The 14781-nt window shown below is 43.7% G+C and overlaps 1 protein-coding gene across 1 annotated transcript in view; it reads right to left on the bottom strand.

Moving 5' to 3' along the window:
* Nucleotides 1-714: 714 nt before the first annotated feature.
* The window catches only part of LOC121289204 (podocin-like), a 43924-nt gene continuing 29857 nt past the window's right edge, over nucleotides 715-14781 (bottom strand). The window contains exons 6-8 of the mRNA XM_041208403.1: nucleotides 9495-9550; nucleotides 8104-8182; nucleotides 715-1576 (exon numbers count right to left, since the gene is read on the bottom strand). Coding sequence (XP_041064337.1) covers nucleotides 1295-1576; nucleotides 8104-8182; nucleotides 9495-9550 — 417 coding nt within the window. The 3' untranslated portion in view covers nucleotides 715-1294. The remainder of the gene's footprint in view (nucleotides 1577-8103; nucleotides 8183-9494; nucleotides 9551-14781) is intronic.

Genomic DNA, 14781 nt, shown 5'->3' with positions numbered 1-14781 from the left:
TGCTGGGACCTCAACTGTTTACAATTTATATAAATGACTTGGATGAAGGGATGGATGGGATGGTTGCCAAATTTGCTGATGACACAAAGATAGGTAGGAAAGTAAGTTGTGAAGAGGGCATAAGGAGGCTTTAAAAAAAAATAGGTTAAGTGAGTGGGCAAAGATCTGACAAATGGACTATAATGTGGGAAAATATGAAATTGTCCATTTTGGCAGGAAGAATGAAAAAGAAGCATATTATTTAAATGGTGAGAGATTGCAGAGCTCTGAGGTGCAGAGGGATCTGGGTGTCCTAGCACAGGAACCACAAAAGGCTAGTATGTAGGCACAGCAAGTAATTAGGAAAGCTAATAGAATGTTATCACTTATTACGAGAGGAACTGAATACAAAATTAGGGAGGTTATGCTTCAGTTGTACAAGGCACTAGTGAGACCACATTTGGAGTACTGTGTACAATATTGGTCACCTTATTTAAGGAAGGATGTAAATGCTTTGGAAGCAGTTCAGAGAAGGTTTACCAGACTAATACCTGGAGAGGGTGGGTTGCCTTATGAGGAAAGGTTGGACAAGCTAGGCTAGTATCTGCTGGAGTTTAGAAGAGTAAGAGACGACTTGCTTGAAACATATAAGATCCTGAGGTGTCTTGACAGGGTGGATGTGGAGTGGATGTTTCCTCCTGTGGGAGAATCTAGAACTAGGGGTCACTGTTTAAAAATAAGGGATCTCCAATTTAAAACAGATGAGGCGAAATTTTTTCACTCAGACGATCTTGAGTCTTTGCAACTCTTTTTGAAAAGGTGGTGGAAGCAGAGTCTTTGAGTATTTTTAAAGCAGAGGTGGATAGATTCTTGGTAAGCAAGGGGGTGATAGGTTATCAGGGTTAGGTGGGATGCAGATTTGAGGTTATTATCAGATCAGCTATGATCTTATTAAATGGTGGAGCATGTTTGAGGGGCTGAATGGCCTACTGCTCCTTGTTCGTAAATGCACAAGGCATTCTAATTGATTAAATTTGATAATATTCTGTGGAAGGGGATATGTATCATTGCTCTCTATTGCTTGACTTCATTAAGTACTAACCCTGTTTTTTTCTTAACTTCCATAAATGTTGAATATTTTATGCAAAATACTTGCAATAAAATGTTCCCATGCCTCATAATTAATTTGCAGATTGTTCTTCCACAATATTGGTGGTTGGCTGTGTACTTCAGTATGGTGACAAAGGTACCTATATATCTAGCAGAAAGAAATAGTATGCAATCCTTGTCAATTTGAATTGAGTCATTTCCATCATTACAACATTGGAGAGTCAGTCTTGGTTTCTTGCAGCTGAGGTCCTGCTGTTTCTCGTGCTCCAGCTACAGCAGTGGCTACTAAAGATTTCTGGGTAACAGCTGACATGGTGTTAAGGAGTTCAAAAGGCACTGGCAAGACGACAGTAGAGGTTTTTTCAGCAGAGAGTGCGTGTAGTGTGTGAAGGTAGTGCAGCTGGACAGCAGCAGAAGATCCAGACAGAACATCAGCTGCAATTTTCAGGGCTTCTGAGGCCTCCTTCTCAGCTTCAGCCGCAATCACCTGCAATTCAGTTACAAAGATTTGAGAGTTAGGCTTGCTACAAATTACTCCGTTTGCAGAAACACATGCTTTCCTAGTTCTTAGGATGAAGGATAATTCATTATCCTTCTGCAAAATAAAAAATATCAATTCAACTCTGATTCATACAACTAAAAAAAATGAGCTTTCTTCTATTCCCCATATAGTAACAACATTACCATTACATCTGTGCTGCTTCTCCCATTATCATTTCTAGAGAGACAAAAAGATCTACATAATTATTTTTCCTTGTTATATACCTACAAGGGACCTGAAGGGAAAATTTGTCTGCAATCCTTTAAATGTTATAAAGAGAAATGGATACTTGTTAGCATTTCTCAGTTGTCCCATTGCCATTTTTATGTATCTTAAGGTGACTTGCGAACAGAGAATTTTGTATAACCTCCCCAACCCCACTCACCCCCTCAGTCCACCGGCGACAACATGTAAAAGCAGTGCTGCTGACATTCCATTGTTCCAATTCATATCACTGGAATGGAATTTCTTCATGTCACATGCTGAGCTAAACCAACAAGCAAGTGGTTAGGTTCATGAGCACCAGGGCATGTCCACATGCTGTTGGGTCTGCACACTGCATGCCTGGGGGCCAAATGTCCTCTGAGTTCCTCTTAACATTTAGCCTAGGGCCATGAGAGACCCAGTTTCTGTCTGTCCCCGTGAGGAGGCACAGCTAAGAACTTGCTGATGGAGAGGCTGTGTACAGGGAGAGACTTACGCATTTGGATCTCTTTGTTGCATTGCTGCCATCCAATGGTAAAGGCTGAAAATGAGAAGCAAATGGGCACACAAAAATAGAAAGCATGCTAATTCTCTTCACCATATACTAATGCATTATATTGACCTGTTGGATACACAAACTCCCAGTTGTAGGCAAATAGCTCCACTGCCTTGTGGATACCTCAGGAGGGTTAAAGGCTAAGAGAGTAAACCTTGACCAAATCTAAATATGCCATCTTTCCAGCAACTTCTGCATTCAAACTGCTGCCAAACATAGTGCTTTGCATTCCTTTGTGCTCAGCCATGGAGGCCAAGAGGGAGACTCTGACATTTGGGCAGTCCAAGGTCTCCATAAATTTTGCCCAGGCTTGTGCCCTGGAGAGAACATTTTCGTTGCAGAGTGTTAGCACAACATGGAAGACAGCAGTTACGAGTGATAAGCCCAACTCAATTGGCGTAGAGAATGGTACAGGAGTTATGGAAAACAAAAACAGAATTACCTGGAAAAACTCAGCAGGTCTGGCAGCATCGGCGGAGAAGAAAAGAGTTGACGTTTCAAGTCCTCGTGACTCTTCAACAGAACTGAGGGAGTTCAGGACCTAAAATTGTTGAATTCAATATTCAGTCCGGAAGGCTGTAAAGTGCCTAGTCGGAAGATGAGGTGTTGTTCCTCCTGTTTGCGTTGGGCTTCACTGGAACAATGCAGCAAGCCAAGGACAGACATGTGGGCAAGAGAGCAGGGTGGAGTGTTAAAATGGCAAGCGACAGGGAGGTTTGGGTCATTCTTGTGGACAGACCGCAGGTGTTCTGCAAAGCGGTGGCCCAGTTTATGTTTGGTCTCTCCAATGTAGAGGAGACCACATTGGGAGCAACGAATACAGTAGACTAAGTTGGGGGAAATGCAAATGAAATGCTGCTTCACTTGAACAGCATCAAGGAGGTTTGGGTCATTCTTGCGGACAAACCGCAGGTGTTCTGCAAAGCGGTCGCCCAGTTTATGTTTGGCCTCTCCAATGTAGAGGAGACCACGTTGGGAGCAACGAATACAGTAGACTAAGTTGGGGGAAATGCAAGTGAAATGCTGTTTTTTTTTACAGGTGTTATGGGTTGTTTCTGATGTTGGGAAGGACTATCTGACCACTGGTCAGCCATGAACCATCTCAAGTCAGGCAGCCTCAATGAGTAAGGTGCTGACCCTCCATCATCCATAAGCTTCAATGGGTGCTTGGAGCTTAGAGTCTCTGCTGAACAAGTGGATGGAATCCATCACACCAGGCAAAAAAAGAGAAATAAATGAGAAGAAAGAAGATGCCAACTCTTTGATTGACAAGCTGGAATGTCAGGGTCATGTGCACGGCACTGACAGATGACTTGCAGTTGGTCAAAAATGTGCACAAAACAGCTGTTATCAGCTTGGAACTCGATAGGCTGAACATTAACATAGTTTCCTTACAAGAGACCAGGCTTGGTGAGAGCGGGTCACTGAAAGATAAACTTTACAGTTTCATTTGACAGAGTAAGAGTTCAGAGTAAACACATAAGCAAGGTGTAGGCTTCATTGTAATGAACTCACAACTCTCAATGATAGAACCCCCTATAAATGGTTCAGAACGTTGTTAGGGACTGCTAACCTTTTGCTTAAAGTATACAACATTTGAAATCCCAGTTAACCATTAGGAGAATAAAGCCACACGATTCCACACTTTTAAACAAGCAAAATAAACTTTACTAAGTTACAGAAGTAAAACAATTTACAATATCTATCTTATACTTTAACATAAGGTAAATATGAATTTACAAGCAAGCGATTGAACACACCACACTGCCCATTAAATGGCAGATGCGACCAAAACAGATTTCACGGATTTCTCAGCAACCCACCCAGATGTCAGTGACCACTGTGAGTCACAACATCTCACTAAATCCTGTCTACCTCACAATGGATTCCAACTCTTCCCTTTCAAAGATTTAGCCTCTGAATTCCCTCAAAAGCTGCTCTGACCTGGACTGCCTCAATGACAGCTCACCTCCTGATTGTTCAGTCTCCTGCTGAGACTACGTTCCATGTGATTCACAAAGCTGCATTCCTGCCTCTAATTACCTGCACCCTTTCAACTCTTTCACAGATTATTAGCTTCACTAAGCTGGCCCTCCCCCTGGGTTTCTCTGAACTCCAGTTTCCTATCTACACTGAGCTATAAATGGCTCCCAGGGCTTCTCTGAGCACTAACTGTCTCCAGCACAGAACCAGCAACTTTTTCAGCAACCCAGGACTTCCTCTGAGCCCTAACTGCCTGGAGCCTGCTAACAGCTCCCAGGGCTTCTTAATGAGCTACAAACCACTTCAGCTGCAAATTGTAACAAACCCCCTATCGTAGCAAACACGCAGATAAATTGAAACCCGAGAACCTTCATAAGCTCCACTAAGAATTAAACTCCACTTTAGAATTAAACACATTTAATTCTAGCTCCTAAAACAAAACATCTCTCTGGATTGCAGTTCTTTGTGAGCAGTGTGGACATCACATCTGCAGCTCCCCAGCTAAGTAAGCCTACCTGTTTTTATGGCTCTCTTTATCTTTCTAGTCAACATGGCCCCAACCTTTAGGTGCTATAGATTCCAAGCTGCTTTAGTTGCATTTATCCCATTTTCTACAGTTAAACTTTAATCTTCCCAGAACTAAACATTACCTCTAAAATATTAACATGAACAATGAACTAGATATTTGTAACAATGTGTTTTCTCCATCTACCTATCAACTCAAATAGGGCCAGTTAACCTCATGAGTAGCTATACTCCAACGCTGTTCTCCACTCAAAGGGCAGTTCAATGAGGAGCTTGACACTGCTATCAGCAGAATCCCCAAGTCAAATCATCTTTACTTACTGGGGGATTTCAATGCAAGAGTTTGTGTGTCCTCCTGCATCAAACATCATGGCCTGGGAAAGATAAATTAGAAAGGACAGAGACTACTTTAGCTTTGCTGCTGCCACTAACACCTTCTTTCCATGCCACAAGGTAAGCTAGAGACATCCAAGACCAGGGCATTGGCACCAACTGTATCTGATCATCACCATCTGTGACTGTCTGAACAGCATTCTCAATAAACATACTGACTGTGATACAGATCACTTCCTGACATGCCCCAGGGTTAGGATGCAACCCTTGAAGTTTTTTTCATTCAAAACAGAAATGCTGTCCTTGTATCAATGTCAGCCAAAGCAGGAAAAACCCAACAATTCCTCAACTCGATTGAACAGATGCTCCCTGGCATTCCCACACAGAGTGCTGAAGTGAAATGGAACATACTTCAAGATACCATATAGAACTCTCAACATATGGGAAGCAAGAGCAAAGAAATATTGGCTGGTTTGAGGCTAAAACATCACTGTGATGGAACCTTTCATTGAAGCCAAGTGGTCCGCTCTCATTAATTACAAGAGAGATCTGAGTGAGAGGACTCTGAATGCATGAATGACCATTCAAGTAAAGTACAACAAACTGCTAGGGGCTATGCTAATGATTATTAGTAACAAATTTGCCAGAATATTCAGATGTCCTTCAACACTGAAAATGCTGGGGGCATACATGAAGGGGTCAAAAAAGCAACAAATTGATCTGCAAGGAAAATGGCTCAAGAGAAAACAAAGGCAGGGGATGTTATTACCAGCTGTAATAAATAGTTAGAAAAATGTGGAACATGACCTTGAGTTGTAGGGACAGTACTAGGGAGAGTACTGTCACTGAGGAAGCTCTATATATGATAGAGAGCCTTCCTGTCATGACAGAGCTGGATATGAAATCCCCACTGGAGGAGCTTAGCAAAGCTATTGAACTGCTTGCTAAAGTTAAAGCTCTAGGAGCTGATGCTATACTGCCTGAACTCATCAAACATGGGAAAGTGGCACTCCTGCAGCATCTGCATGAACTTCTCTGTCTCTGCTAGGGGTGGGGGGGGTAGTGCCCCAGTATATGCATGGTGCCCCGATTGTGACCCTGTAGCAGAGGTATGGATGCGCAAGAGGTTGTGGCCATTTCACCGTACAGAAGGTCTTTGGGCATATGGCCATCATCCATCCAATGAATGTAGCTGAGCAACGCAGACGTTGTTGGCTTAGCAATGAGTGCTGAATTAAGCTGATGGAATTAGCATGCTCCAGTATCTCTGAGTTGGTGACCTTGTCCAGCCAAGTGATGCCAAAGATACATCTGAGGCAGTGAAAGTGGAAACTGTTCAGCCTTTTCTCCCACCAAGTTTATGTTGTCCAGGTCTCAGCACTGTAGAGGAGTACAATGAGGGCACAGGCTCAGTAAACTCGCAGTTTAGTGTTCTCAATCAGGTTGCTGCTGTTCTACATTTTCTTACTGAGCTTGGACATAACAGCTGCAACTCTTGTGATGAATGTGTTGATTTCAGCACCAAGTGACAGATTGAGGGCGATTATGGGATCTAGATGTGTGAAGTTATCAACAACCTCCAGCGTCACATTGTCAATGCTGATAGATGGCAGTAGGGCAACATCCATGACATTGGTTTTCCTGATGCTGGTGATCAGACCAAACTCTTTGCAGGGGTGAGAGAGTATGTCCATTTGTAGAAGACATGGAGCATTGAGAGCAGCAAAGAACTTTCAGAAATTTCAGTTTTGAGGTTTGGGGAAGGAATGGGAGTAAATGTGCAACTGGTCCTGAGTTTAATAGTAAGAGAAGAGGAAAAACATGCCAGATTAAGTGTTTTTATCTTACAAGGAGCAAAACAGGAAACTTTTTTCCAGGAACAATGACCATGGTAGGATCCACAAAATTATGAAAGCTCTGATGCAGAGATAGCAACCGCATCTGACTGGGAAGTTTCAAAGCATTAAAAAAGGCAACAAAGGAGAGAGAAATCTGATGAAGGGTCACATCCTTGAAATGTTAACTCTGTTTCTCTCTACAGTTGCTGACATAACCTGCTCATTATTTCCAGCGTTTCTATTTTTTTAAGGTTAGGAGAAGATTGATTGAGCTGCTCAAAATTATGAATGATTTTGGAGTAAATATTGAGAAACTGTTACCAATGGCAGAAGGCTCAATAAACAGAGGACATAGATTGATGATGATTGAGAAAACAATCAGAGGAAACATTTTTTTTGCTCAGCTAATTTTTGTGATTGGAAATGTACTGCTTGAAATGGTGGTGGATGCAGATTCAAAAATAGATTTAAAAGAGTATTGGTTAAATACTTGGAGGGAAAAAATTTTCAGGCTTAGGGGCCAAGAACAGGAGAGTGGGATTAATTGGATAGCGCTATCACATTGGACTGAATTTTGTTCTGTATCATTCTATTGATTCTACAACTGAACAGCTCAAACACTGAATGTTTTACTAAGAAGTGGTATTGTATTCCAAATGATGTGACAATTCGATAGAGCTGGCAGTTGTTCTGGGTTTAATCCAGCCTGGTTCACTTACTTTTTCATTGTTCTGAATTATGTTAAGAAAATGTTTGTCATACTGTCATAGGATCTGTCTTTGGATGCTCCTTGCTGTTTGGAAATAGGTGAGGCTACTTAACACTTTCTAATAACATTTATCTCTAATGAAGATGGATTCCATGCTCATTCTCAATCTCTCACCACCCCCCCATCCCACAACCCTCTTTCAGTCTGGTAAAGGAATGACTCCTAGTTTATAATGGTTTCTCTCTGTTTATGTATTAAAACAATTGATGAATTAATTAATTTTGATGGTTTATAATCTCTTGTGGATAATCCAGCATTTCTTTACCTTGGCTTTGGCTTGTCTGTGTGCTTCTGCTTCCACTGCTAATGAATACTGAAGTTCTGCTGGCAAGCGGACATCTTTTCTGTGACCAGAGGTAGATAACCGTTAATGGGATGTTATCCTTTACTGCATCTAGGCCTGTAATTTCACTCCACTAACAACTTCAATTGTAACATTTGGCACAGTGTTAAAGAGAGAATACCAGTAATTACAATCAGGCAATAAAACTATCCCAACTTCAGATGGAGCATTACCAAAATTTGAACATTAAGCTGATATAATTTTCCCTGGTCCCTCTCCCTGCCATAATGGAATGTCTTTCACATTGTGCATTCCTGGAACTTGGCTGAAGACAGTTACCCAACTCAATCAAGTGGGGTCAAGTGGCCATGCCTTTCAGGGTTAGACATTATATTGAACTTTTCACAACAGAAGCTAATATTACATACAGATGTAAGCCAATACCTATGGTTTATTACAAATTCTAGCTCTGGGATTCTCAGGAAAGCATGGGTGAACCGCTCAGATTAGCAACATAATGTTTGCAAAATCTTCATTCTTTAAACTGACCTCTGCTTTGGTAACCTGATACACAATGGATTGGACCAGTATTATTTCTTGGAGTCATCGGAGTCCAGCCCCTTAACCACTATTCCAAAGCAAAGATCAGATATAGCTCAGACTGCCCTTGTGGAGATCTTAGTGGTTGGCTTCAGCATGACATGCAGAGACTTCAGCTCAAGTTACCTTCATTTGTCTCAGTTGAGCTATGGTTAATATAGGTTTTCAACTTAAATAAAAATGCTGGAATTTAATTTTTAGAATCGATATTTGAAAATATTGTAGGGTTTTATCCAGAGTATTCTTTCATAAACAGAAATCAAGAAAAATTGACAGTGATGTCTCTAATAAAACAAAATGCCAGAAGAAGAAAAACAGACTTTCATTTCTAGTCTTTTCATGTTCTAAAGAACATAAAATACCATTCTCAACCAATGAATTACTTGTCAAACTATAGTTATTCCATTCCCAAATTCAGTAGTCAATTTCCACACAAGCAATTTTCTCCAAACAGCAATGAGATAAATGGCCAGGTAGTGAACGTTAGCCAGGACAACTCCCTGCCTTCCTTTTTAAAAGTGCCATGGAATCTCTTACGCCACCTGAACAGGCAGATGGAGCCTCATTAACGCTTCTTCTAAAAATGGTTTCATGGACAATATAGCACTCCCGCATTACTGCTCAGATTAGATTATGTGATCAAATCCTGAAATGGGCTTGAAAGCACAATCTTTCAACTCAGAGAGCTATCGCTGAGTGAAGGCTGGTACTAGAAATTAAATTATATTAATTTCTGAGCATATTTCATGGCGAATTTCCTTCCGTAAACGTACATTTCAGCATGTTCCACCTTGATTCCCCAGTTGCAGGTTGCTGCATCCAATGATACCTGCAAAACAAAATGGAGTGACGAATAGATTAGAATTTATAACATATAAAATGACCACACTATTATATAAGTGTATGACTAGCTAAATGACATGATCCATGTGTAATCTATTTTCCTACCATTGTTTGCCAAATCTGGAGCTCTGATGGGGAGTACATTTCGATTCTCTTTTAATTTTCATTACTGAAATGCTGCAAACATAATGGGCCAAGTATTCAGTAGCCACAAAAATGGGCAAGGAGATTGCGACGTGGTTAACCTATGCCTATTCTATGTAATGGAAGCAACATGAAACTGTGCTGCCTGCTACTTATAATGACAGTGGAATGTATATAGATATACTGTTTACTGTATACTAAATATACTGTTAAGTAATTGCACATCTCAGTAGGGGCTCAAGTTCTTATGAGACTGGTGCCACTTAAAGTTAGTTTAAAGACAAGGTGCACTTTGTCTTCAGCAGGTGGTGGAAGTGTGGAAGAGTTTATGAGCAGGAAGAGGAGTGGAATTTGTGCAAAAGGCCAGAAAGCGTGCCTCAAGGCTCTTCGATTCAGCACTGGAGGCAATTCAGGAGGAGCGGGGTCCTCATCCCTGAGGAGACTAGGAGGCCTTTCTAAAAGCAGTGAAAGCAGATAACCATCAGATCAATTCCAGCAGTCTAGTCTAAGGATCTGAATGCAGTGTTGCAAAAAGTTTAACAACTCCACACAAGTGGCCAGGCTCAGTAAATGCATATTTACATGCTATTTCCTTAAAAATGGTGTAAGCATGTACCTCTTGCTTTCCCACTTCCCTCATCCCAATCCTATTCTTGTGCCTTTTTCCTTTCAGATACCCAAGAACTGCCACCTGGTCAACTGGTGCCATTGTTCCATCCACTGTATGTATATTATTATAAATGCTTTGATTGAAGTGTGTTGGGAGTGAAAATAGCTCTAGTAAGAAACGGAGAGGACCATATGGATTTGGCACAGCATGTAATCAGCAAATGGAATAACCACATAATAAGTTGTAAGTGTCCTGTGCCTGGTCAGATCCATGAGTTGTTCGAGTGCCATAAGACACTGGGTCCTATACAGCAGATAATTAACGTTAGATTTTTACATTTGAGAAGAAAATTGGAGCAAATCAAAAATTATATTCATGATTTATGATGGAGTATTATAGTTATGTATGGTGATTTAATCATACTACTGTCATGAGCACTGGGCCTTGTGGGTATTTTAGACTTTTGAGTTTAAGAGAGGGTGTTGATTGCAGCATGAAGTTCCAAAATGGTGTAGCTGGCATCAAATCAGCGTGTCATCATGATCTTCCTTTTTCTTCATATTTCCAGTGGATGTTAAGCAAGTGCTAAACCTTTTACTGCTAAGGAGCACAAAGACTAATAAAGAAGAAACACTGTCACTCGGTCTTACAAATGCAGTTACCAGCCCAGATACTAGCACTGCACAAACCTTAGAGGTTAGCATAGAGATAGGATCTGCATGTACTGAGTCACCAAGCATGAGTGCACTGCAGCCAGAATGTGGAGAAAGCATAGTGTAGGTGACTTCTGCCTGAAGTGCAAGATTGCACACGAGTTCTGCTGCAGAGGATTCAGATGACTCAATGAAGCAGTGTACAGAAAAAGACTGATGGACGTGCACACAGAAATAGTTGGTGCATTGACAGGCCTGCCAGAAAGCCTGCTGTCCATGTCAAGGATCATGGAGAAGTCCAGCTCCAATCTGGCACAGGGCTTTGCTTGCAGCTTGGAACCCATCCTCCCCAGCATGGCAGTGATGTCAATCTCCAGGAGAGCATTTGCGGACCCAATCATGATGCAGCGCTTAATGGCCGATGTCTCAGCTTCCTTTGCAGGATAAATGGAAGCTGCGCAACGTTTCAGTGCTGCAGTGGGAGCTCCGTTTGAGGTCATGAAATCTAAACCTGTTGCAATGCAGGCCTCAGACTGTTGGCACCGTGGCTGCAGATTATGATGCTCAAAGGGACCTTCAGGATCTCACAACAGTCTGGTCATTTGTGCTCCAGCAAATTATTCAGATTTGAAGCACTGCCCTGCAGGAGGGGCTGTGGCTCCATGAAGATAAGCCTGCTGTCATTTCTCAGGATGTCAGCATTTGTGCTCCCACCATTGCCACTTTGCCAGTGCCCCTGCTGTTGCCTGTCAGCCAGTCAGTCTAGATTGCTGCTGTCCATATTGACAATTGAGGTGTTGCAGTCTGAAGCCCCATTTTCTAGAGGCAAAGTTGCGTACTACAAGGCCACCTGCAGTACCCCCCACCCCCAGAGAAAGCTGCAGCCACTGCAATAGCACTGCTTAAGAGCACTAGGCCAGCAACTACCCTGAAATAAAAACAAAACTGCGGATGCTGGAAATCCAAAACAAAAACAGAATTACCTGGAAAAACTCAGCAGGTCTGGCAGCATCGGCGGAGAAGAAAAGAGTTGACGTTTCGAGTCCTCATGACCCTTCGACAGAACTTGAGTTCAAGTCCAGGAAAGAGCTGAAATATAAGCTGGTTTAAGGTGTGTGTGTGGGGGGCGGAGAGATAGAGAGACAGAGAGGTGGAGGGGGGGGTGTGGTTGTAGGGACAAACAAGCAGTGATAGAAGCAGATCATCAAAAGATGTCAACGACAATAGTACAATAGAACACATAGGTGTTAAAGTTGGTGATATTATCTAAACGAATGTGCTAATTAAGAATGGATGGTAGGGCACTCAAGGTATAGCTCTAGTGGGGTTTTTTTTATAATGGAAATAGGTGGGAAAAGGAAAATCTTTATAATTTATTGGAGAAAAAAAAAGGAAGGGGGAAACAGAAAGGGGGTGGGGATGGGGGAGGGAGCTCACGACCTAAAGTTGTTGAATTCAATATTCAGTCCGGAAGGCTGTAAAGTTCCTAGTCGGAAGATGAGGTGTTGTTCCTCCAGTTTGCGTTGGGCTTCACTGGAACAATGCAGCAAGCCAAGGACAGACATGTGGGTAAGAGAGCAGGGTGGAGTGTTAAAATGGCAAGCGACAGGGAGGTTTGGGTCATTCTTGCGGACAGACCGCAGGTGTTCTGCAAAGCGGTTGCCCAGTTTACGTTTGGTCTCTCCAATATAGAGGAGACCACATTGGGAGCAACGAATGCAGTAGACTAAGTTGGGGGAAATGCAAGTGAAATGCTGCTTCACTTGAAAGGAGTGTTTGGGTCCTTGGACGGTGAGGAGAGAGGAAGTGAAGGGGCAGGTGTTGCATCTTTTGCGTGGGCATGGGGTTGTGCCATAGGAGGGGGTTGAGGAGTAGGGGATGATGGAGGAGTGGACCAGGGTGTCCCGGAGGGAGCGATCCCTACGGAATGCCGATAAGGGGGGTGAAGGGAAGATGCGTTTGGTGGTGGCATCATGCTGGAGTTGGCGGAAATGGCGGAGGATGATCCTTTGAATGCGGAGGCTGGTGGGGTGATAAGTGAGGACAAGGGGGACCCTATCATGTTTCTGGGAGAGAGGAGAAGGCGTGAGGGTGGATGCGCGGGAGATGGGCCGGACACGGTTGAGGGCCCTGTCAACGACCGTGGGTGGAAAACCTCGGTTAAGGAAGAAGGAGGACATGTCAGAGGAACTGTTTTTGAATGTAGCATCATCGGAACAGATGCGACGGAGGCGAAGGAACTGAGAGAATGGGATGGAGTCCTTACAGGAAGCGGGGTGTGAGGAGCTGTAGTCGAGATAGCTGTGGGAGTCGGTGGGTTTGTAATGGATATTGGTGGACAGTCTATCACCAGAGATTGAGACAGAGAGGTCAAGGAAGGGAAGGGAAGTGTCAGAGATGGACCACATGAAAATGATGGAGGGGTGGAGATTGGAAGCAAAATTAATAAATTTTTCCAAGTCCTGACGAGAGCATGAAGCGGCACCGAAGTAATCATCGATGTACCGGAGAAAGAGTTGTGGAAGGGGGCCGGAGTAGGACTGCAACAAGGAATGTTCCACATACCCCATAAAGAGACAGGCATAGCTGGGGCCCATGCGGGTACCCATAGCCACACCTTTTATTTGGAGGAAGTGAGAGGAGTTGAAGGAGAAATTGTTCAGCGTGAGAACAAGTTCAGCCAGACGGAGGAGAGTAGTGGTGGATGGGGATTGTTCGGGCCTCTGTTCGAGGAAGAAGCTAAGGGCCCTCAGACCATCCTGGTGGGGGATGGAGGTGTAGAGGGATTGGACGTCCATGGTGAAGAGGAAGCGGTAGGGGCCAGGGAACTGGAAATTGTTGATGTGACGTAAGGTGTCAGAGGAATCACGGATGTAGGTGGGAAGGGACTGGACAAGGGGAGAGAGAAGGGAGTCAAGATAACGAGAAATGAGTTCTGTGGGGCAGGAGCAAGCTGAGACGATCGGTCTACCGGGGCAGTTCTGTTTGTGGATTTTGGGTAGGAGATAGAAGCGGGCCGTCCGAGGTTGGGCGACTATCAGGTTGGAAGCTGTGGGAGGGAGATCCCCAGAGGAGATGAGGTCAGTGACAGTCCTGGAAACAGTGGCTTGATGTTCAGTGGTGGGGTCATGGTCCAGGGAGAGGTAGGAGGAAGTGTCTGCGAGTTGACGCTCAGCCTCCGCGAGGTAGAGGTCAGTGCGCCAGACAACAACAGCACCACCCTTGTCAGCGGGTTTGATGACAATGTCAGGGTTGGACCTGAGAGAATGGAGTGCAGTAAGTTCAGAGAGAGACAGGTTAGAATGGGTGAGAGGAGTAGAGAAATTGAGACGACTAATGTCGCGCCGACAGTTCTCAATGAAAAGATCGAGAGAAGGTAAGAATCCAGAGGGAGGGGTCCAGGTGGAGGGAGAATATTGGAGATGGGTAAAAGGATCCGTTGAACTGGGAGAGGACTCCTGCCCAAAGAAGTGAGCCCGGAGATGAAGACGGCGGAAGAAGAGTTCAGTATCATGCCGAGCCCGAAATTCATTGAGGTGAGGGCGTAAGGGTATGGAACTAAGTCCTTTGCTGAGCACTGAACGTTCAGCATCGGAGAGGGGAAGGTCAGGGGGTATAGTGAATACACGGCTGGGGTTGGGACTGGAAGAAAGGGTGGGGACGGAGGGACAGGCAGGGGTGGAGGGTCCTAGATGGGTGTTGGTGTCGATGAGTTGTTGGAGCTTGCGTTCCTTAGCACTTGAGAGAAAGAGAAAAAGTTTCTTGTTGAGGCGTCGGATGAGCCGAAGGATTAAATGAAACTGGGGGCAC

Source organism: Carcharodon carcharias, chromosome 16, assembly GCF_017639515.1.
Source record: "Carcharodon carcharias isolate sCarCar2 chromosome 16, sCarCar2.pri, whole genome shotgun sequence".
Classification (NCBI taxonomy): Eukaryota; Metazoa; Chordata; class Chondrichthyes; order Lamniformes; family Lamnidae; genus Carcharodon; species Carcharodon carcharias.
Note: the sequence above shows the minus strand (reverse complement) of the source record. Positions and strands in the feature narration are given on the sequence as shown.